Below are 20,253 nucleotides of genomic sequence, written 5' to 3'. Positions count from 1 at the left end.
GGCGGTGAGCTCCGACTCCTGGCTCCGCGTAGGACCGCCTGAAATCGGTCCGTGGAGGCGGACCCGCTGCTGCGTTCCTTTTGCTCGCGTGGCCGACACGTTCACAGTAAGTGGGAAACTTCTGTAAGCAAAGATGGAAGAGTACGGGGCCTGCTGGAAAGTCCGTTAAAACACAGATGACTTTTCAGCTGCTTTCTACTGATCCCCGCTGGTTTTATTTGGGGACTCGATTCTAAGCAGCTGCTTATGAGATGCACTGCCTCATGGCAAGAAGACCCTGGCTGGCAGTCAGCAGCTGGGACCATTGGAGCACTTGCAGCTGGGCTGCCCAGAAGAGGACAGGGAGCAAGAAGGGCTGGCACAGCTCTCCGTACACACTGTGCTCGCCTTGTCCGGAGCCTCCGCACAGCATGTGGGCACTGCGGACTGTGCACAGAATCAGAGAATGGTTGAAAAGGACCACAATGATCATCTCGTTCCAACCCCGCTGCCATGGGCAGGGTCACCAACCACCAGGTCAGGGTGCCCAGAGCCACGTCCATCCTGGCCTTGAATGCCTCCAGGGAAGTGCAGTGTGCAAGGAGCTGCGCTGACAGCGGAAACAGAGGAAGGAGCGTTTCCTGCCTTGGGCAACACTCTCGGTCTCCCGTGGGAGCCACCACAGAGCATGGTAATAGCAAGCGTAGCGAGTAATAGTCCAGGAATCATTAAATAACCTCAGTAATGAATTGCAGGCATTACTAGACTGCTTTTCACCTGAAGGATCCCGGCAGCAAATAGCTCTGCGTGCGGTGCATCCATGACGGATGGCCGAGCCGTAGAGGACCTGCGGGGGGACTCAGCGCCATCACCCCAGGCTCAATCACTGCACCTGGTGCTGATCTGGGCTGCCCTCCCTTTCTCACCCCGCTCCCAGCCCATCCCGTGCCACCCCTGGAGCCGGGCACGAGGCCGGCAGAGAACCCTGCTGCCACAGGGCACTGCTGGGGCTCAGCATGGAGAGGAGCAGGAAATTCCTCCTCCCTGATGGTGTGGCCCAGGGGTTAGGATTCACTGGGTGATACAATGTGCTGCCACAGCCACGTGCCTTGGGCAACATCCGGGCTCATCTTGGCACCTCCTAACAGCAGAGGGTGCCTCGGGCCTGGGAATCCTGTGAGAGCAGATTCCCAGGCACTGAGCAGCTCCCCGCAGAAATTTGGTGTCAGCATGAAAGGTGTTGGAGGACTCATGTTGCCCCTCCAACATGTCGTGGCAGAGGTACTCAGACACAAGCAGATGTGGTCGTGGGGTCCCTCCGTGTCCCTGCTGTGATGGGGCTGAGCCCTCACTGCTGCTTCATCAGCCCCTGCTGACCGTGTTGAGGTCAGGTGCGTGGGGCGTCAGGCAGGATTCATCCCGTGACACCTTCTGCCTGCTCTGTTAGGAGACGTTCAGACCTGGCAGGCTGTCTCAGGATGACCCCACATCCACAGCACTTGGCTGAGCCTGGTGCAGCAATGCTGCTTAATTGAAGCTTCCACTGTGCTGCAGAGCCGGCGGAGGTGCCGGGGGGTGTTTAGGACCCAGGGGAAGCCCTAGAGAGCGTGGCTGGGTTGGAAGGAGTCCCTGCCTCCCTGCCTGCGCTTCTCAGGTGTCCTGCTAAGGGCAGAGCTGCACGAGGTGACGGGGCCCTTCTGGCAGCTCCCCTTCCCCATGCCCACTCCCTGAGCCCCCTGTGCACCCATGTGCTCGCCCGGGAATCGCTGCACACCATGAATGACCAATACCACCGAGCGGCCCGGGACGGCTACCTGGACCTGCTGAAGGAAGCCACCAAGAAGGACCTGAACTCGCCGGATGAGGATGGCATGACCCCCACCCTGTGGGCCGCCTACCATGGCAACCTGGACGCCCTGCGCCTCATTGTCAGCAGAGGGTGAGTGCTGGAGGGTGCGCGGTTCCCTGCGGCAGAGCAGTGCGATCCACGGCTTTCCCCTTCCCTGTGCAGTTGTCCTACAAAGTGATGGTTGCTGTCCGTATCACCTTCATTCCTGTTCCCTACTTGTCGTCCTTCTCTCCTTGCTGTTCTTCTACGCTCCCTCTGGGTTTTCCCAGCTTCTCTGGCCCTATAACCAGCCCTTCGCTCTGTAACTCCCAGGTAGGGCTGTGTTCCCCTGTGGGAGCCCTGAGTCAGGTCCTATAAGGACAGGCAGAGCCAAAACATTGGCACCTTGGGTCACTGCCACAAAGCCAGCCCTTCTGAATTGAGGGGACAGAGGCAACGAGTACTACTTCTGACCCACAAAATGCTCACATGGAAGAGGGACGTGTGCTGTGCCAGCTGGCAGCGGGTGATGCTTGCCTGTCCTACCCAAAGCGTGGTTGGGATGCGCCCCACCAGCAGCCTGCTTTGCACCTGGAGCTCAGGAAACCGAGGAGCAGATGACCCAGGGGCAGGGTTGCTGGGGCTGCCAACTCTGAGGGTTGCTGGTTGGATGCACGAAGGGAGGGACTTGGTTCCAGAAGGGCTTTGTGCTTTGGTGCAGGGGTGAAGCTGCGCAAGGGCTGTGCTACAACAAGGTGTGCTGCACCCGATTCATAGAATAGATAGATTCCTTCCTGTTTTCCCCTGTTCTCCCTCACTTTTCTCCCCTCACCTCCTCCAGGAGCACATGTCAGTATTCATTCTGCATAGCTTTGCTGAACATCTCATCTGAAGGCATCCGTCAGCTCCCAGGATGGCACTTCTCTGCTTGCACCCACGCTGGGCTGTTTGCTCTCTTGTATGTGATCAGCCACATCTCCGCTGTTCCTGTTTTGGGCTCAGCATCTCCTGATGCTTTGGTCCACTTCGGCCCAAGGGCTGCGTTCACAGGCAGAGCTCTATCACACTCTACAGCCCTTCCATTATAAAGCATTTTCTCTTTGAATTCGGAGCCAGAAGGGCTGTGCACATCCATTTTGAGAAGTCCTTTGGTACCCGTCGCAACAGAGGAAAGCTCAGGATGGAATGTCCATTGGGGAGAGGGCAATGCCGTGCTCTGAGCACAGAACCCAGCAGGGGATGCCCTGGGCTACCTCTAGGCTGGGCACATACTGCTGCTGGAAAGGATTCTGAAGATGCTCTGACAGCCAGGAGCCTTGCTGGAGGATGGGTCCAAAGCCTGCTTGGTGCTGACCCACATATCAGTGCCCTCCACCAAACTCAAGGCTTACAGTTCTGCACGGGAGCCTCTTTTATAAATTCACATTAAATTGAATCCTGCTGGATGTGTCTGAGTGCAGCTTGGCTGCTGTTTAATTAATGGTCTAATATACATTTGCTGCTGACAGGGAAAATAGCACAGCGGAGGGATGGTGCCCTTTAGGTGATGGATGGCAGGGCAAAGCAGGCATCCTTCTCTGCATGCCCAGCACTACGCACAGAGCAGCAAAACCTCCTCACCCCTCCATCCCGTGCTGAAGAACAGAAAAACTCCCAGCCCGGGGTGCTGGGGAGGGGAAATGGTGCTGAGCAAAGGGAGATTTGGGATTTTGGGGGCACTTGAGAGTGCCCAATGCCCCAAACCAGTGCTGGGCGGTGGAGAGATGCTGCGGTGGACCGTTGCCTCAGTGTCACTGCTGGAGGGGCTGGGCAGAGGGGACAGCAGCGCTCATCCTTCTTGTTAGCGACACAAAAAGCCTTTTTGTTCCTCCCGGCTGGGCTCCAGCGAAGGAAAAAAACCTCAATTAACACAATGGATGGGAAAAGAGGCTGGCTGGCATTTAGTGCTGCAGATTTTCAGAGGCCGTCATTCTTCAGCACGGTCTGTTATGCACTGCTGCGGCAGTGATGGGCGTCAGTCCAGCTCCAGATCTCCAGGAGCTGAGGGGCTCTGCCGGCAGCACCTCCTTGGCTTGGGGGAGCCCACAGAGCTGTGGGTTCTTCCTTCTGCTGTACAGATCCACAGGCAGCGCTGTGCGTTGTGGCCGTGGCAGCGGGGGCTCAGGGGTGCAGCCTGGGGTGAGCACAGGAGTGGATGGAGCGCGATCAGCGCCGCACACAGCCCTGAGCTGAACCCCACGTGGAGCATCTGGTGCTGGGTTGTGTGGAACCTGAACTGGACAAAAGCTGAATCCCTGACTCAGCGAAGCTTACAGTGCAGCACCTCAGGCTCCGTGCTGGGTCCCACGCTCATTTTTCTGCTTGTTTCTAAGCTTTCCTTACGTCATCGCCCTGAAGCTGGTTGGTTTTTCCTCAAGCCGCGAATGATTTTCTGCTCTCCCTACAAAACACCGACACGTGCCTTGCAGAACCCAGGGTTGCTCTGCATCCCAGTCAGAGGCCCCACTCCTTCCCACACCTGAGTGTGCCATGAGCCAGCCCCTTGCTATGGAGGAACTCTGCACATGTGGCCAGGGGAGGACGTGTGTAAGTGCCAGATCCCGAGCTAATTGGGGTCCCAGGGGAGAAGTGGAAGGGGAAAACCGGCAGGAAGGGAGTGAGCGTGCGTGTCATGGGGAGAACGCGGTGACTCAGGAGATGCACACATCCACCCAAGGAGCTCAATTAACAGCTTTTTTAATAGTGATGATTATGGGAGTTGACTCAGCACTCAAAAACACTTTGAAGCTGAGAAGCACTGTGCTTCACACCTGTTATTAAAATGTGTTCCCGCTTAGTGGACCCTGCAGTCAGCATCTGCCGATGCGCAGTGCCCTGGAGGGGAAGTTTTGGGCAGATGGGCTCCCACCGGGGGAAGGGCTCGTCATTATCCAGATCAAACACGTCTACTTTGCGAGTCAGCATTGCTCCTTCCTTGTTTTTAGTGCCTCTGGCAGACATGCATGGGACAAAGGGACCTAAGGATATAATTCTGCACTATAAGTTTTGCTTCTAGCCAGTGGAAATGTCCAGAGAAAGCTGGGTTTGGTGCTCTTTCCCCTCGTTTATTCTCAGAGGCAATGAAAGGATGAGCAAAGTAAACCTTCAGATGTGAATCCCCCAGGAGCTTTCTGGCTTTGCTCTTTGCCACCAGGCGGACGTGAGAGGTACATCATGGTGAAGCATCCATGCAGCTTGCCTTGGGCATCAAAGCTGATCCATCTGAGCCCACTGCCGAGTGCCCATCCGAATCACAGATCCCCATACGTGCCCGGCCCCTCTCGTGCCCTTGGACCCCACCACCATCCCCAGCAGTTCCAGTTTCGCTGGCTCTTTAATCCAGCCACATCAATAATTTACTCCTCTCTTGCAAATCATCAAATATTTATCCTGCCCATGAATTTCCCAGCCTGGACATGTCACTACAGGGGTGGGAGGGAGGACTGGGGAGTTACCGCTCCTGGGAGCTCGGTGTTGCTGCAGGACCTCTCCTGGTGCCTTGATGGCTCCCTCAGCCCCACAGCCTCCCCATCCTCCTCCTCTCAGCCCCCTCATCTTTGCAGCCTTTTTCTGCTTCTTTGAGAGATGTCTAAAGCTCTGAATACATAAATCCTGTAGGGTTTGTGGGGCTCAGTTCCCTTACACAGTTCTGAGCCTTTTGACCAGCTGCTGCTTAACGGGGACCTCGTGGTGAAGGGACAATGCTGGGTTCCTGCGGAGCCCGTGGGGAAGGGCGGAGGGGAGTGGGGCAGGAGCTGCATGGAGCCATGCAGCCTTCATAGAAAGCTTTGCCTTATCCATGCTCGTGAAGGAGGCTGCTCTGTTGACAGATACTGCTGGCTGCATATCGTTAGCACACACGCTCGAGTGAAAGCTGGTGCCAGCAGTGGTATGAGCCATCTCTCATTTCAGCTGATCATAGATACAGGGGAAGGGCAGAAGGATGAAAGTCTCCCAAGTCATTTGTGTTTGTCCCATCAAGGGAGGCAGGAGGTGTGGGCAAGTTGTGCCCCAGCAGCACAGCTGGGACAGGGCACGATGTGGGAAGAGACATTCATGGCATTAATCACGTGTCCAACTCTTGAGGAGTGCAGAAACTTTATCTGCACTTTCTCTGAAACTGGATTCTTAGGATGTGCTCATACCAACGTGCAATCGAAACCATGTGTGGTACGGCAACCCCCTCAGAACCCCAACCTCAAGGCGGTGCCACAGCCTTGCCCTCGTCCCCTCCTGAAGTCGTGCCCTCTGCTGCTCTAGGTTCCCCTGGCACGGATAGCAAAGAGGTGCAAAGGTGCAGCGCGGCGTTCGGAGCCTGTGCTGAGGATGTGGTGGCCCTTTTGTGGTGGCGTTCCTACTGTGGTGGGATGACGTGGAGTCCCATTTAAGTTGCGGTGTGTGGAGGAGCATTTTGGGATGTCTCTGTGCAATCTGAATGAAGATTTGAAGATGGCATCTGAATAACTCCTAGTGGTATGTTTGAGGTTGGAAACTCTGAGCTGGAATCAGCCTTTCATCTCAGTTCTGGGCTAATCAGAACCTGGCCTGTCTTGCTTCAAAAACTGGTTTGACACAGGAACATGAATGTCCTGAGAGCTAAATTCAAGTCATGGGAATTACTGTACGTCTGTCTGCCAGGCACATGATTCCATGGCCTCGCATGCCCCATCAAAAGACTTAAAACCAGGCTGTGGGAGATGAGAAAAAGATTCTCATCTGCTTCGCCCTGCATGCCTTCAGTATCTCATTCTTTAGGACATCTCTCAGCAGTCTGTCAGTCGAGGCAGCGTGCTAACCACTTCTTTTCCTTGCTGTCTAGGGGGGATCCAGACAAATGCGACATCTGGGGGAACACACCTCTTCACCTGGCGGCAGCCAACGGCCACCTGAACTGCCTTTCCTTCCTCATCTCTTTTGGGGCCAACATCTGGTGCCTGGACAACGACTACCACACCCCGCTGGACATGGCAGCCATGAAGGGGCACATGGAGTGCGTACGCTACCTGGACTCCATCGCTGCCAAGCAGAGCAGCCTCAACCCCAAGCTGGTGAGCAAGCTGAAGGACAAGGCGTTCCGGGACGCCGAGCGGAGGATCAAGGACTGTGTGAAGCTGCAGAAGAAGCACCACGAAAGGATGGAGAAAAGGTACAGAAAGGAAATGTTGGATAATTCAGACACCATGAGCTTCTCCAGCTATTCGAGTAGCACCTTAAGCAAGAAGTTCCAACACATGTCCATGGTGACCTCTCTGCCATACTCACAAGCCACCATCCACGGCACAGCCAAGGGAAAGACGAAAATACAAAAGAAGCTGGAGAAGAAGAAGCAGGTGGACGGGACGTTCAAAATCTACGAGGACGGGAGGAAAAGCGTGCGGTCCCTGTCCGGCCTGCAGCTGGGGAACGACGTCATGTTTGTGAAGCAGGGCACGTACGCCAGCCCCAAGGAGTGGACTCGGCGGAATATCCGGGACATGTTCCTCACTGACGAGGACACCGTCTCCCGTGCCATAAGCGACCCGGGCCTGCACATGGACTCGGCCCACTCAGAAGTCAGCACCGACTCTGGCCACGAGTCCTTGTTCAACCGCCCCGGGTTGGGCACCATGGTGTTCCGGCGCAACTACGTCAGCAGCGGGCTCTTCGGGATCGGCCGCGAGGACGCCGGCGTGCTGGGGGAGGGCGGCGCGGACGGGGTAGGTGTCAAACTGCGCGGCCGCCTGCAGCGCTCGCCAAGTCTCAACGACAGCATTGGCAGTGCCAACAGCCTGCAGGAGAGGAACGCGGAGGAGCTGCCCTGGGACGAGGTGGAGCTGGGCCTCGACGACGACGACGAGCCAGACACCAGCCCCCTGGAGACCTTCCTGGCTTCCCTGCACATGTTTGAGTTCATCTCTATCTTGAAGAAGGAAAAGATCGACTTGGAGGCCCTCATGCTATGTTCGGACAATGACCTGAAGAGTATCAACATCCCTCTGGGCCCCAGGAAAAAGATTGTGGATGCCATCCAGAGGAGACGGCAGACTCTGGAGAGGCCAGACGTTATTGTTGACACTGAACTGTAAGTAGGAGATGGGGCCACTGAGCGATTAAACCTTTCGGCGGGTGGAGATTTGGATAATGTAAGGTCTGCTTTTCAACTCACTTGGAAAAGCAGGAGTCCAGGTAACCTCAGTGCTTCTGTGTGTGAGCAAATTCCTGCTTGTGTGGAAATGATGAGAGTTCAGAGAGGTGGCAATAGCATTAGTTCATTACTCAACAGCCCTTGTGGCTGGGCAGGATGTGAAGTCCTTGCTTTGTTTCATAACCTTTATGAATGCAGGCTGCTCTGTGGTCTGATTCTTCTGAGTCCCCTAGCTAGGATTTCCAACCACACTCACGCTTGCCTTGACTCTTCATCTTTTGAAAGAAGTAATGATGGCTCCCGGTGGGAGCCGGCTGAGCGCACTGCCCAGTGCCATTGGCAGTCCTTCCCCAGGAGCTTCAGATCTTCAGAGATCTTTGGAGATTGCGTTATCTGGGTTGGAGCTGTTACTTTATGGCCTTTCCAGAGTTTGTTTGGCTTGGTTTGAAGGCCTGCATGCTTGCCATTGAGGTGAACTGAAGTTACTAGCATGTGTCCCCGCTGCCACGTCTGCTGACACCCCAACCACTGTGCTCCTTTTGCTTCCCATCCTTCACAAATCTGTGTGTTTCTTCCTCGTTTTTCTGGCTTCCAGCACAGCTCAGTCTTGGACCTGCAGGGTGCTGACAGGCTTTTCTCTTTCCTTTTGCAGATAGCAGCAGCAGCATTTTACTGGTTGTTTTTTTTTTTTTTTTTAATGAAACAAACCCAGTTCTAAGTTGCCAGAAATCACAAGCCAGAGACTCTCTTCCTGGGGCAGCTGAAAGCTGCAGCCGTCCCTGTCCACCCCTGTGCCCTGCCCTCCTGCTCCCCCATTCTGCTCCATCCGTGAGATGCTCCCAGCGGTACCCGATGGAGGACGGCTGCTGGGATGGAACCAGGCAGCTGCCACCCCCTCTCGCTCACCAGAGGAATGCGTGTGGGCCTGAGAGCACATGAAGCCATGAAAGGAAGGAGCAGTGTGATGGTATTTTCCAAGGGACCCAAAATAAACAATCACATCTGTTCCTTCTTGAGCAAGTGGTTGATTTGGGGCACTGGGTAGAGGAGCGGGGAGCTGTGGAGCTGTGTCTCCTGGTCCTCTGTCGCTTCGGTCCGTTGTTTGATGCTGTGGTTTGGAAGGAAGTTTTGGTTACGCTGGTTTGGGGCTGTTCAGCTTGAGACTTGCCAGCCCTGCTTTCTGCCAGTGGAGCTCAGCGTGTCTGTGAGACTGACCTGTGCTGTGGGAAGCGTGATGATCTGAAATGAAGATGCTGTTTTGTTGGGTTGTTGCCTGTTGCAACACGGACAATGTGTCTGTCCCGTCCTTGCAGGACAGGAGCTGAGCCTGGAATTTCACCCAGAACTTCCCAGGCCTGGGGGCAGCACCTATGGGCATCACAGCTGGGTGCAGTGGGGCCCGGTCCGAGCATCCCGGCGCATGGTGCTCAGCTCCCGGTGCCGCAGCTCCCGGTGCCGCAGCTCCCTCTGCTGGGTCCGACCCGGGAAGCGCGATGGGCCGCGCCGCGGAGGCGCGGAGTGGCTGCTGTTGTCAGGCTGTAGGAACACAAAGATCCGCTCTCCCGACCTGGCTCTGCTCCAGAGAGCTGCTGGGAAGGCTGAGCTGAAGAGCGATGTGCCGCCGAGAGCCGCGGGACAGACAGGTCCCAGGAAGCCCCGGGGTTTGCCGTGCTCAGAGACCAACGTGGTCACCTCCACAACTGCAGAGACGGACCAAACCTGAGCGCTGACACGGATGCTCTCTGAGCTCTGCTGTGGTGTTTGGCCGTAGCTTCTCTATTTCCCACTGTGTCATTTCCCACAGCCCTGCAGGGCAGGATGCTCCATGTCCCCCGTCCTGCAGCAGGCGGCTCACCCTGGGTTGCTGCATCCCGCAAGGCTGGGGATGGAGCTGAGCTTTGCTCATCCCTGGGATGCGGGGACGTGGCTGTCCCCCATCCCACGGCACAGCCAGGCCCTGGCAGGTAAATCCCACCGCTACAAACTGCATCTCCTCTGCGACCAAGATCAACAAGCTCCTTTTGGAGTGGGTTCTTGTGAAAGCAGGGTGGAGGCCAGGGCTGGCACACCCTGGAGAACACCCTTCCATACCCTCCCAAACAGAAACCCAGGCAGCAGGCGGGTTGTCCTGGCCCCATGCTGCCTGCAAGCAAACACCAGCCACCGCTGGGGTGACCAGACCCAGCCAGGAACCGTGAATCCAAATCCCTTTACGCCCTAAGTCCTAAACGCCAGCCCTCCTTGCGCTGCTCTCCATGCTGAATCAGCAAAGACAAATCCCTGTGTTTGGGCATGTGTTTCCCTACCCCAGTGGTGCAGAAGATGCAGCATCCCTAATTCCCAGGTACCACAGTGGAAGCCAGGAGAGGCCGTGGGACACCAAGTGGGTCCCACAGCTGGCGGTGACCCCTGCAGGCCGGGCAGCAGCAGCACTCAGCCCACAGCCCTGTGTTGTGCTCCGCACCAGGAGCCGGTGACCGACAGCAGTGCCAGGCAGAGGGCGGCCCTGGGGTCAGTGACCTGCCAGGCCAGCGTGCACCATTGCACACCATTTGCTTAACAATTTCCTGCCCATCCTGCTGGGAATTCACTTCCTGGCTGGACAGCTGAGTAACATGGTGTGCAGACGGGAGGGGACGGCCGGGATGGAGGGGGGGTCAACACAGAGCACCCTCTGCACACGGCTTTGCTCCCATCAGAGCACAGGGCTGGATGTGGCCCCAAATGCCACCCCTCTTGCTGGGGCTGTGTTTGGCCCTGCAGGTTCTGGGGATGCACCTGTGAGCATGAACACAGTAAATTATTTTCTAGGTCTGCTTCACACAGTTTGTAAATGCTAACATGGGTTCTCCCTCTGAGTGAGCTCCCCAGTAGTGCTGTTCCCAGATTGCTCTGGAGGAGCGCTGAGGAATGGCATGGAACATCCTGGGGGAGTGGGGGCACAGCACTGGTGCAGAGCAATGTCTGCATCCCAGCACCTCACCTCATGGCCAGAGCAGGGCTGACAGCACTGGTCGTAGGTGGGTGCAGCCTGAACTTCCTGCCTTGCAGCGGAGAGCATGGGAACCCAGCTGTAAGCACATGCCTGATCTGAGACTTTCAGCTTTGCTGTGGTAATGGCAGCACATGTTTGCTCCGCAGCTGTGGAGATGTGGTTGTGATCCCTTTGCTCAGTCCCCATGGTGGTGGCACACAGCTGTTTCTGCAGAAGCATACGAGGCTGGTGGGGAGTTGCAGGGAATTCTTTAACATTTTAAGATGTACTTCAGCAGCAATTAGAAACAATTTTCCCCAGTGCAGCACACCAAGCTCCAACTTGCATGCATTGCCTGGTGCCAGCAGGAAGAGCAGATCACCTCCCAGCTCTCCCTGTCCCCCACTGCAGTCCCTGGGACCCCTGCCCTGCTCAGGGACCCGCGCCCTGGAGGAGGTGTAAGGACGGGTCGGGCCAGGTTCAGCGCCCCTTTGCTTCCATCCCTTTGTCTCACTGGGGCTTGCCTGGCCTGGCCGCATTGCAGCCAAACCCGCTGTGTCTGTGGGGTGCTGCCCCAGCCAGCTCAGGCTGTATTTTGGGAATGCTGCCTATGTGTGTCCCCATCCCGGTGCACACGGGTGGCAGGCGCAGGAGGGAAATGCAGAGGAGAGTGGGGCAAAAACCCTGAATGGGGCAGAGGAAGGATCCTGGCTCCTATCCTAAGTACTGTGTTCAGCCTTTTCCAGATGACCCCAATCCTTGCCCCACTCCCAGTCCCCAGCCCTGGCACCAAGAGCTCAGGCAGCCCCACAGCCTTATTGCAGCCCAGCCCCGTGGCATGGAGGTTGGTCCTCCAGAACCCACCTCCCCACAGCGGGGGTCTCCAAGCACAAAGAATCTTTACAAATCTGGAAGATTTACAAATCTGAAGAGCCGCAGCAAAGACACCCAGATGGGGACACGCACGAGGCGACCGCTCACTGTCTGAGCCGCTACGTCCAGCCCCATCCCAGCTCAATAACAGAGCTGACGAGAGCCGCTGTCAACAAGTCCACAGCTCCCAACCTGCGCAGGGAAGGGCGAATGAAAGCGCCGTGCTCGAGGGACGGAGGAGGAGAAACCTGTTTCACTGACCTTGCTCCATCCCCGGCGTCCTGGCACTGCTGCGGCCGTGTCGCGGTGCGGGGCTGCAGGCGCGGGCAGCTCCGATGCCCTTAGGGGTGGCACTGGGGGCAGCGGGGCTGCATGGCCGACGGTCGGGGATTTGAGGACGTGGGGCCACGAGGCGAGAGGGCGAGACCCGATGGGCCGATGCTGCGCCTCGGCTGTACCTTCACTGCCTGGGAGCCTCGCTCCACCCCTCAGCTGCTAATAAAGCCTCCGCCGCACCGGTCCCTCCTTTGGCACTGACTCACCGGCTGACCCAGCCCAATCCCTTACCTGCCCTGCACCTCCATTTTCTGACCTACAAACCAGGGCTGATCCCCACCGCTCTTACATAAGGGAGTCGGGCGCAAACCGTGCAGTGCTTTGCATCCCACGAGAGACGATCAAAAGGCCCGGGGGACAACAGCCCATGTCCAGCAGCAATGCCCTGAGCTCAGCCGCTCATGCTAACACACGCATGGATCCTGAGCGTGTGCTCCATGCGTCCTGCACGGCCCCTTTGCGTGCTGTGAACTGACTGCCCACTGCACCTCCAGGCAAAGATCTCAACGGGGGTTTTCCATATAGCTCGTGGCTGGGAAGAGGAAGCGAGAGGATGTGCGCTGTTCTTGGCACTGTGTCCTACCCAATGCAGAATGCCTTTGCCCTGCTGCCCCAGCACCCGTAACCCATCTGTGTGGGTCTGGAAAGCATACAGGGGCCCAGGGTTTCCACGCTTGAGGAAGATGCCAGCTCAGTATGCCCATACCAAAGTTTCTTAAATTAAAAATAGAAAAGAAATTAAATACTGAATTAAGACATCCTTTTTTTTTCTTTTGTGCTTTCAGAAGACTCCAGGGATGGCGGCTGTGTGTGTGCCCTGAGAGGGAGGACACCTTCCTGTCCCAGTGGGGATTGGGTGTCCCATGCGCACCCCGTGGAGGTGCATTTAGGGATCCTTAGGGTGTGGGACTGTGAGTGCTGGGCCCTGGGAGCCGCTGCGGTGCCGGCGCAGGCAGGAGGCAGGAGCTGGCCGGGTGCCTTCTGATGTAAGAGATTACACAGTGTAGGCAGGGTACCGGCAGCAGCGCCAGTGTGTGTGACCACAGCTCTGCTCCTGCTCTGGGGCAGAGCCTGCGAGGGCTGAGCAGCCCCTGGGGCTCAGTCGTACCCAGGGCCATCCCCAGAGGGATGCGTGGGATGACCAAAGAGTGGCTTTGGTGGGAGGTGTGGTGGTATCCATGTCCCCAAGAGCCACTCCTGGGAGTAGCAGATGTGGGGGACAGCAGGATCCTGGCTGGGGGCTGGAGGCTCTGCTTTGAGCAAGGGGATGAGTGATGGCACAGAAGCGTGAGCACGATGCTGGGATGTGGCCCTGAGCCCCGCTCGCAGCTCCAGGAAGGCATCCACACCTTGGCCAGCAGTCATCGCCTCCTGGCATGCAGGCAGTAGATCAGCCCCAAGTATTTGAGGCAGCCAGCCCAGGGCATTACTCACCCAGCCCACGGCTTCACTTGGCTCCCTGGGCAGGAGCACGATGGGCGCAGTCTGCCTTGTCCTGGCCAGGACCAGTGCCATGACTGGGGACGTGTGCCCAGCACGGACTGGTTTCACCTGTGTGTGATGTGGGTGCTGCGGGTGCCTCCGGGGAGGCTTTGGGCTGCTGGGGAGGGGAGTGGGTCCTGGATCTGAGGGCTGAATGAAAGCACCGTTTTAACGCTGTCCTTCCCCTGAATTACTGGGAATGGAGCAACACGGAATGAAGTGGGGGCACCGATAGTCTGGTGTCTGGGAGAAACAGAGGTCATGGGGATGGTGTTTGGCATTATGTGCAGCATTCATCCTTTTATGGATTTTATGGAAGCAGTTTTCTCGTGATTTGAAGCTGATGGATAGATCCTGGGTGACACACTTGGCTTCCCTGGAGTGGTCCATGGCTCAGGAAAGCCACAACTCCCTGAGCAGCCCGAGTCTACGTATTCACTTCCCATCACCTCTACAGAGTTCAGCTTCACCCCTTTTTCCAACAGAACTCACCCCTTAGTCACTGCCCTCCCAGCAAATTGCCCTGCTTCCCAAGGACATCACCTACGCCGTGCCGGAAGGCAATATCGCGCTGAGGAACAGGGCTGGGGGCGGGCAGCGGAGCCATTCCCAGAACTGCCTCCAGCTTTTATCGGTAAAGCCCCTATCAGCTCCGTGCCATACCCGTGTCCAGCTCCAGCTGGCTGCAGCCCAGCAGGGCCGTGGCCGTGGGTCAGCTCCTGTGCTTACCGGCAGATGTGGCGCGTGGGGCGGCGCTGGCTGCCCGCAGGCTCCCTGTGCCGATGTCCCCGTGTGAGCCGCGGTGCTTCGGGGCAGTGCCAGCCCGGTGACGCTCGCCACACTGAGGGAGGTCAGGCTTATCTGCGTCGCTTGGCTCATTGTTGATTGTTCTTTCTCCCATTCAGGAAGAAAGGAGGAAAAAACATCTGATGATTTTTTTTTCCCTGCTATTCAGTTCTCTCTTTCCACCATCCAGCTGCCCCAGCACTCGGGCTTGGTTCAGGGCCGAGCCTTCACTCCTTTTGCGCACGGGTTCCTGCAGCCCTTTTCCCCTGTGCCCTCCAGCTGGAAGACTCTCAAAACCCAAGGGTGAAGACCATTCAGGCCCGCTGCATGGCCGTGCTCCCATGGCATCGCATTGGCTGCGCTGTTGAGGTTGGTGTGGAGGTTGCGGTCCCCAGGGCTGGCATGGCAGCCAGCAATACCTGCTCCCGCCACCCACAGTGTAGCCCTAACCTGGTTTCTATTCTGAGCCCTATTTCTTTTCCTGGGCCTCCTCCCTCTTTTGCTTTGCCCCACTTGGCCCTCCCGCAGCCCGCAGAGCATGGCAGCTGCAGCTGACCCCGATCCCAGCCGGCTCTGGATGAAGCCAGTGGTGTAATCCAGCAACAGTGCTGCCTGGGTCAGGGTGGCTCCCCGTTCCTCAGGCTGGGATTAGCACACAGCAACTTGCATTCGCCTGCAGCAGCTCTAGGGGGAAAGCTAGAGAACTGGGGCTGGGGAGAATGAGCGGCTTTGCAACCCTAGTTGCAAAATTCAGCAGTTCTGTGTTCATGTATTCCTAGGAGCTACAAAACATGGGAGCTGGGATGTCTCCTTCACCCTGCACAGGGCTGGGCCTGCAGCCGAGGCTGCCCCACAGCTTCCTGCAGGCTCTGCCAGATGTTCCTGCAGAGCGCTGGGACCCAGAGCACCACTGCTCCAAAGCTGTCATTAGAATTGTCCCTGTTTTTCCAAGCTAACTGGTTGTATGGGTCTGGCCATGCTGATGAAATCCCTACCAGCCCGTGTGTGAGTTATCCCTATGGCTGGCAAAGTGCATCTGAGCACCCACATTAAACACAGCCAGCTCTGGTGGGCTGTCCCTGCCTCAAAATCTGGGCTGCTCCATGGAAAGGTGGGCTGGGAGCAGCTCAGCCAAATTCTTCCTTTTGCTGAGACGGACGAGTCTTGCAGGCTGTTGGCTGCATGCATCCCCAGGGCTGTCAGTGGGCAGAGCAGGGAGTTGACAGCAGCCCCTCTCCCCCGCCCTGTTACCTTGACTGTTGCCTTTCCTCAGTGGCCGAAAGATGGAATTAAGGTACTGGCACGCAAGACCTGCCGAGGCTGGGACACATTCTCGGAGCCTGGTGTGATCTGGGCAGCCCTTTGGCTCCTACCCAAATTTCCAGCCTGAAGGAATGACACAGCGCCTTGGCTTTCCACCCCGGCCGGGCAGCTCGCTCCCTTCCAGGGACGGCCTCCGGGGCAAGATTACATCACGGCCGTGCATGCCCTTGCTTCCCCTCTGCCGGGTGGCACCCGGCTATGGCACCAGGCACTGTGTGCACCTGAGGGTGGCACCGATCCGTGGCCGAGCGCCGGTGCCCCTCCCGGGTGCAGAGACAACTCCAAGCGGCTCCTTGTCCAACTGATAGCTGCACGTCTGGGCGGCTCCAGGAGAGTTTGGGGTGTCCATGTAACGAGTGGGGAGATTTCCATGTTGCAGTTATTTCTGGTTTCGGTGAGAGATCTGTGTGGATCTCATGATCCCATCCAGAGCAGAGATGGAGTCAAAGCAGAGATTCCGGTCAGGCCTTGGCTTATCTCTGTGTTACTGAGGCACAGCAAACACAGCAGGGCAGCCGGACACATCCGGGTACTGCTGGGGACAAAGGCAGTGGGTGCCAGGCAGGACGCTGTTCTACACTGTGTCCCTTCTGGCCTGTTGTGGCCTTGAGAAATAACCTTGTAGGGTGGCACCAGGCTGTCCCTGATGCGGGTGCTGGCTGTGCCATCCCAGACTCAAGAGTGCATCGTATTTGGGTGCATCCATCCAACACTTGGAGCTCTGTCTTGCAGGGTGTGCCTTGCCCATGTCCCTCTGTTCCAGCAGGCTGGACGTGTCCCTTGTTCCCAGACACAGCTGGCAGCCTCTGCAGGTGGGAAAAGTGTCGCGTGGGTGGCTGCATGCCACGTAGTGCCCTTGGGGACGTGTGTGTGGCCATCCCATTAGCCTGGGGATTGGGAGGGTCAGGGCCGGGTAGTGCCAAGTTTGCGTGAAAACTAGGCTTAGATTTGGGGATCAGCAGCACAGATGTCTCTGGTGTTGCCAAATGAGTGGTCACCTCCCCATGATTCGCCCCAAATCTCTGCAACCAAATGGGGCTGGGGTGGTGGACCCAGGTTTCCCCCTTTTCATGGACACAGCTGTGAGCTGGGCAGCACAGCTTCATGGAGCGGGACGGATCCTGCCCTGAGCCCTGTGTTGAGTAACACCTTGCCATGCGATGACACCGGGGACCGAGGGGTGGGGGCAAGCAGTTTCGGTCGGGGCAGCAGCAGAGGCACCCAAACTAATGATCACCTGCACCCTGAGCTGCTAAGTGGAGGAAGTCTGTGATTAGTTGACACCTCCAGCCAGGCTTTTGAAATTAAGCTGGCATGGAGCAGGGGGTGGATGACAGCTTCTTTATTCACAGCTAATATATAAAACGGAAAACACAGTCTGGGAATGGCATAGGATGGTCTGGGAATGGTATTAGGGTGGTCCAGGTAAGGTATCACGGCGTTTTGGTAATGGTGGCCACAGGGGCAGGTGGTGAATGCACATCGAGTCCCTGGGAGTTATTTGGGCTGGGAAGGGATGATGGGTTTGGGTGATTTCCACCAAATTGGTGCAATGACCAATTGGCTCACACCGCTGCCGGTCACTCCGCTTTGTCCCTGCTGTGTTGGGTTTTGTTCTTGCCATTGTCCCCATGCTGGATCTGGGGGACATGGGGACCACGATGGTGATGGCACGCAGCCACTTCCAGAGTGACAGAGCGCTGACAAGAATTCCTCCATCAGCTGCAGCGCCCGTGTGCGCCTCGTGTTGGCAGACAGCTGGGCTGCCCGGGGCGGCGGGGGGTTTTATTGAAGCAAAGCACAGCGCCTCAGCCCTCAGCGTGTCCTGGCAGCGCTGGGAGCACGAGGGCAAGTGAACGACCCGGGCCAACCCCTTCCCAGTCCTTTCCACCAAAGGAACACGGGTGTCCTCTGGCACAAGGGCAGCCGCGGAGCAGCCACAGATGCTCTGGGGGCACGGGGTGGCAGCCTCACTCTCCTTTCTGGGGCCGCCTGCATCGGGGTTTTGGCAAAGTGACCACCTGCAGACGTACAATGGGGCTGTGACTCCCTCTGGTGCCTGCGCAGAGACTTTTCAAGCAGCTCCAAGGACATTTCTTCACACCGTGGGTGGAAGATTCGGGGTGCCCAGACGGTGTTCGCAGCTCTGCTCCCCCACCAGCCCTGTTCAGAGCCGGGGGGGGCGTGGAGTGGTTTTTGGGGGCCCTGAGGCGAAGCTGGTGGAGCTCCGTGCCCCGGGCTGGGTCTCGGGGGGAGGTTTGGAAGTGAGATGGTCAACCCCTGAGCGTCTGCTCCTTGAGGACCAGGAAAAGCCTCCAGACAAATGATGGTGCACAGTCTCTGCCTGCTGGGAAGGGGATAATGGTAATTAATTCCTCATTAAGCTGATTGCCCACGTGTATTCAACTTCGAAGTAGGGAGGAAACCCCATCCAACGCCAGGTGTTAAAAAAGGGAAGGACTGCAGGGAAAGCTGAGCTGTGCTGATGGGGTACGTGGAACAGAGATGAAGATTTTTGTCCCTTGGGTGCAATTGCTGCAGTTTTTGCTACAAACTCACTGCTCCGGGGCTGTGAATGCCCCATTTGGCTGAAGAAGACTCTGTCCCTGTGCTCGTGGGACCCTGTGCTGGTGATGTGCTGTCTGAGGTCAATGGCAGCTGGCAGCTCGTTGCTTCACAGCCAGGGATTACGCTGATCTCTGCTGTCCTGCTGTGTGCTGGGGGATTTGTGGGTCTTTACTGTGTTAATTTAATTTATTTATTTTTTTCCTGAAAAATTGGAGGTGTTTGTTTCTGTGGTGGGAATGGGGGCATGTTATCTTTTGCTTTCATCCCTAAAATCTTGCTGGGGTCAGTGAGGTTGTGTGGCTTGGATGTACATAGTGAAAGCAAGATGTAAACCAGGGTTTAAAAGTTCATTTTGAAAATAAATCTTTGCAGGGAAGTGAGGAAGCAGATGTAGGCCTGCAGACTCCAAGTCCTTAACTGGAAATCTCCCTTTGTTCAGGTCAGACGCTGTCCTGGCTCCTGGGAAGGGGGAGGAGGGAGAGCAGCAAAGGGAGCCGTGCCATTCATCCTGAGCTGGGGAGCCCCATGCGTACCTGAGGTCATTCATTAACTTGTTGGTGCCAATCAGTGCTGGTGCCCACCAAATCCCTGCAGCAAACAGTCCGACCTCACCTGTTGCCTCTCATTGCTCCCGGACCTGATGGTGATCCCCACCTCCTCCTCCAACATTGCCACGGGATCCGTGCTGCCCCACGCTGCAGCTGTGCAATGGTTAGCTGTGCCGCAGCTCACCTTTCGCCCTCTAGCACTCAGAGCAGCTTCTCACTGTGCTGCCACCGTCCTCTGGTGGTGACGCTGCGAGTGGGATAAACTCCTGCTCTGTTCCTCCAGTGATGAGGGCGTTGGTCAGTTGCCCACTGAGGCTTGCTGGGGCTCTGGATGCTGAGTTTCGTTTAGTGACTGGAAACTTTCACAAAGTGAGCAGAGAGCACACTGCAGAGCTGCTAGATTTTCTCTTCCAGCAGCTCTGCAGTGTGCTCTTGGTTCTGCCCTTTTGCAGCGTGTGTATTTCTTTTTTTTTAATTATTCCAGGTGTGACACGGATCCCCTGGGGCTCAGAACGTGGTGCAGTGCTGGGTGAGGCTCACCTCCCTGTGGGTCACTGCAGGGGTCGGCTGAGCCCAGAGCCCATCCCAGTTTGGGGCCACAGCAGCCCAGCATTGGGTGCAGCAAAGCAGGTGTTGGCGTTGTGGGGTCTGGGGGGATCAATGCCTTCTCGTTGAGACGGTGCAGCTTTTGGTGAGGAGAAATGAAGAATAAATTCCAGTGCCCCGAAGACGAAGTGATGGTTGACAGCCCTTCTCCATAGGGCTCAGGGGCTCTGTGCACGTGTCCCAGGAGCTTTCAGTCCCTGTGATTTCTGGGAGGCAGTGATGGAAGGGAGGAAGTTCTTACAAAACTCGTGGAAACAGCACAGAAAAGAGGAGGGACCCGTGGGTGTCGGTGCCGCAGTAGAGGCACAGTGGTGCGGTTCATTTTCTCCTCCGCAGCTCACTGTTCCCCGGTTTTCTCCCAGGAATGCTCTCCCCGGGATGGGCTCCGGAGGAAACGAAGCCCTATCCCCTGTCCCAGATGCTCTGCCTGGCTTTTCTGGGGCCGTTTCTGGCTCTCGGCTCCTTTCTGTTCAGCATCCCCTCGCGCCTCTCCGTCACTTTCCCACCTTTATCCCGTCCCCGGCCCTCCCCGAGATGGGCAGCGGGCGGATTCCTGCGGTTGCTCATCTGCATTCAGCCTCCTCCCCGGCCGGCCCCGCTCCTCCCTCCCGCACCTCCGCGGCGCCGGGAAGAGCTGCGTGCGGGGCCGGCGCTGCGCCTCCTCGCCCCCCTCGGCTTCGGGGTTATACGATCGTTCTCGCTATTTTTTCCTCCTCGCCCTTCCCCTCGTCCTCCAGCCGGAGCGGCGGAGCCCGGCGGCAGCGCTGGGGACCGAGAGACACGGGAG

General features: G+C 57.2%; 2 protein-coding genes across 3 annotated transcripts in view; one reads left to right on the top strand and one right to left on the bottom strand.

Moving 5' to 3' along the window:
• Nucleotides 1-12,293, bottom strand: part of OTOP2 (otopetrin 2) — a 19,096-nt gene extending 6,803 nt beyond the window's left edge. Inside the window, exon 1 of the mRNA XM_010721641.3 lies at nt 12,079-12,293. The gene's annotated coding sequence lies outside the window, so the exon portion shown is untranslated. The remainder of the gene's footprint in view (nt 1-12,078) is intronic.
• Nucleotides 7-12,069, top strand: USH1G (USH1 protein network component sans). 2 transcript variants are annotated; one of them, XM_003211600.3, is made up of 2 exons: nt 7-1,918; nt 6,666-12,069. In XM_003211600.3, exons 1-2 carry the CDS (start codon nt 1,755-1,757, stop codon nt 7,909-7,911), a joined length of 1,410 nt encoding a protein of 469 aa, XP_003211648.1. In that variant the 5' UTR covers nt 7-1,754; the 3' UTR covers nt 7,912-12,069. The 2 variants fall into 2 exon arrangements, with proteins under 2 accessions (XP_003211648.1, XP_031412226.1); XM_031556366.1 differs by having other exon boundaries at nt 1,845-1,918; nt 2,649-12,069.
• Nucleotides 12,294-20,253: the final 7,960 nt, after the last annotated feature.

Source organism: Meleagris gallopavo, chromosome 20 (assembly GCF_000146605.3).
Source record: "Meleagris gallopavo isolate NT-WF06-2002-E0010 breed Aviagen turkey brand Nicholas breeding stock chromosome 20, Turkey_5.1, whole genome shotgun sequence".
Classification (NCBI taxonomy): Eukaryota; Metazoa; Chordata; class Aves; order Galliformes; family Phasianidae; genus Meleagris; species Meleagris gallopavo.
This window is presented reverse-complemented; position numbering and strand designations above follow the sequence as displayed.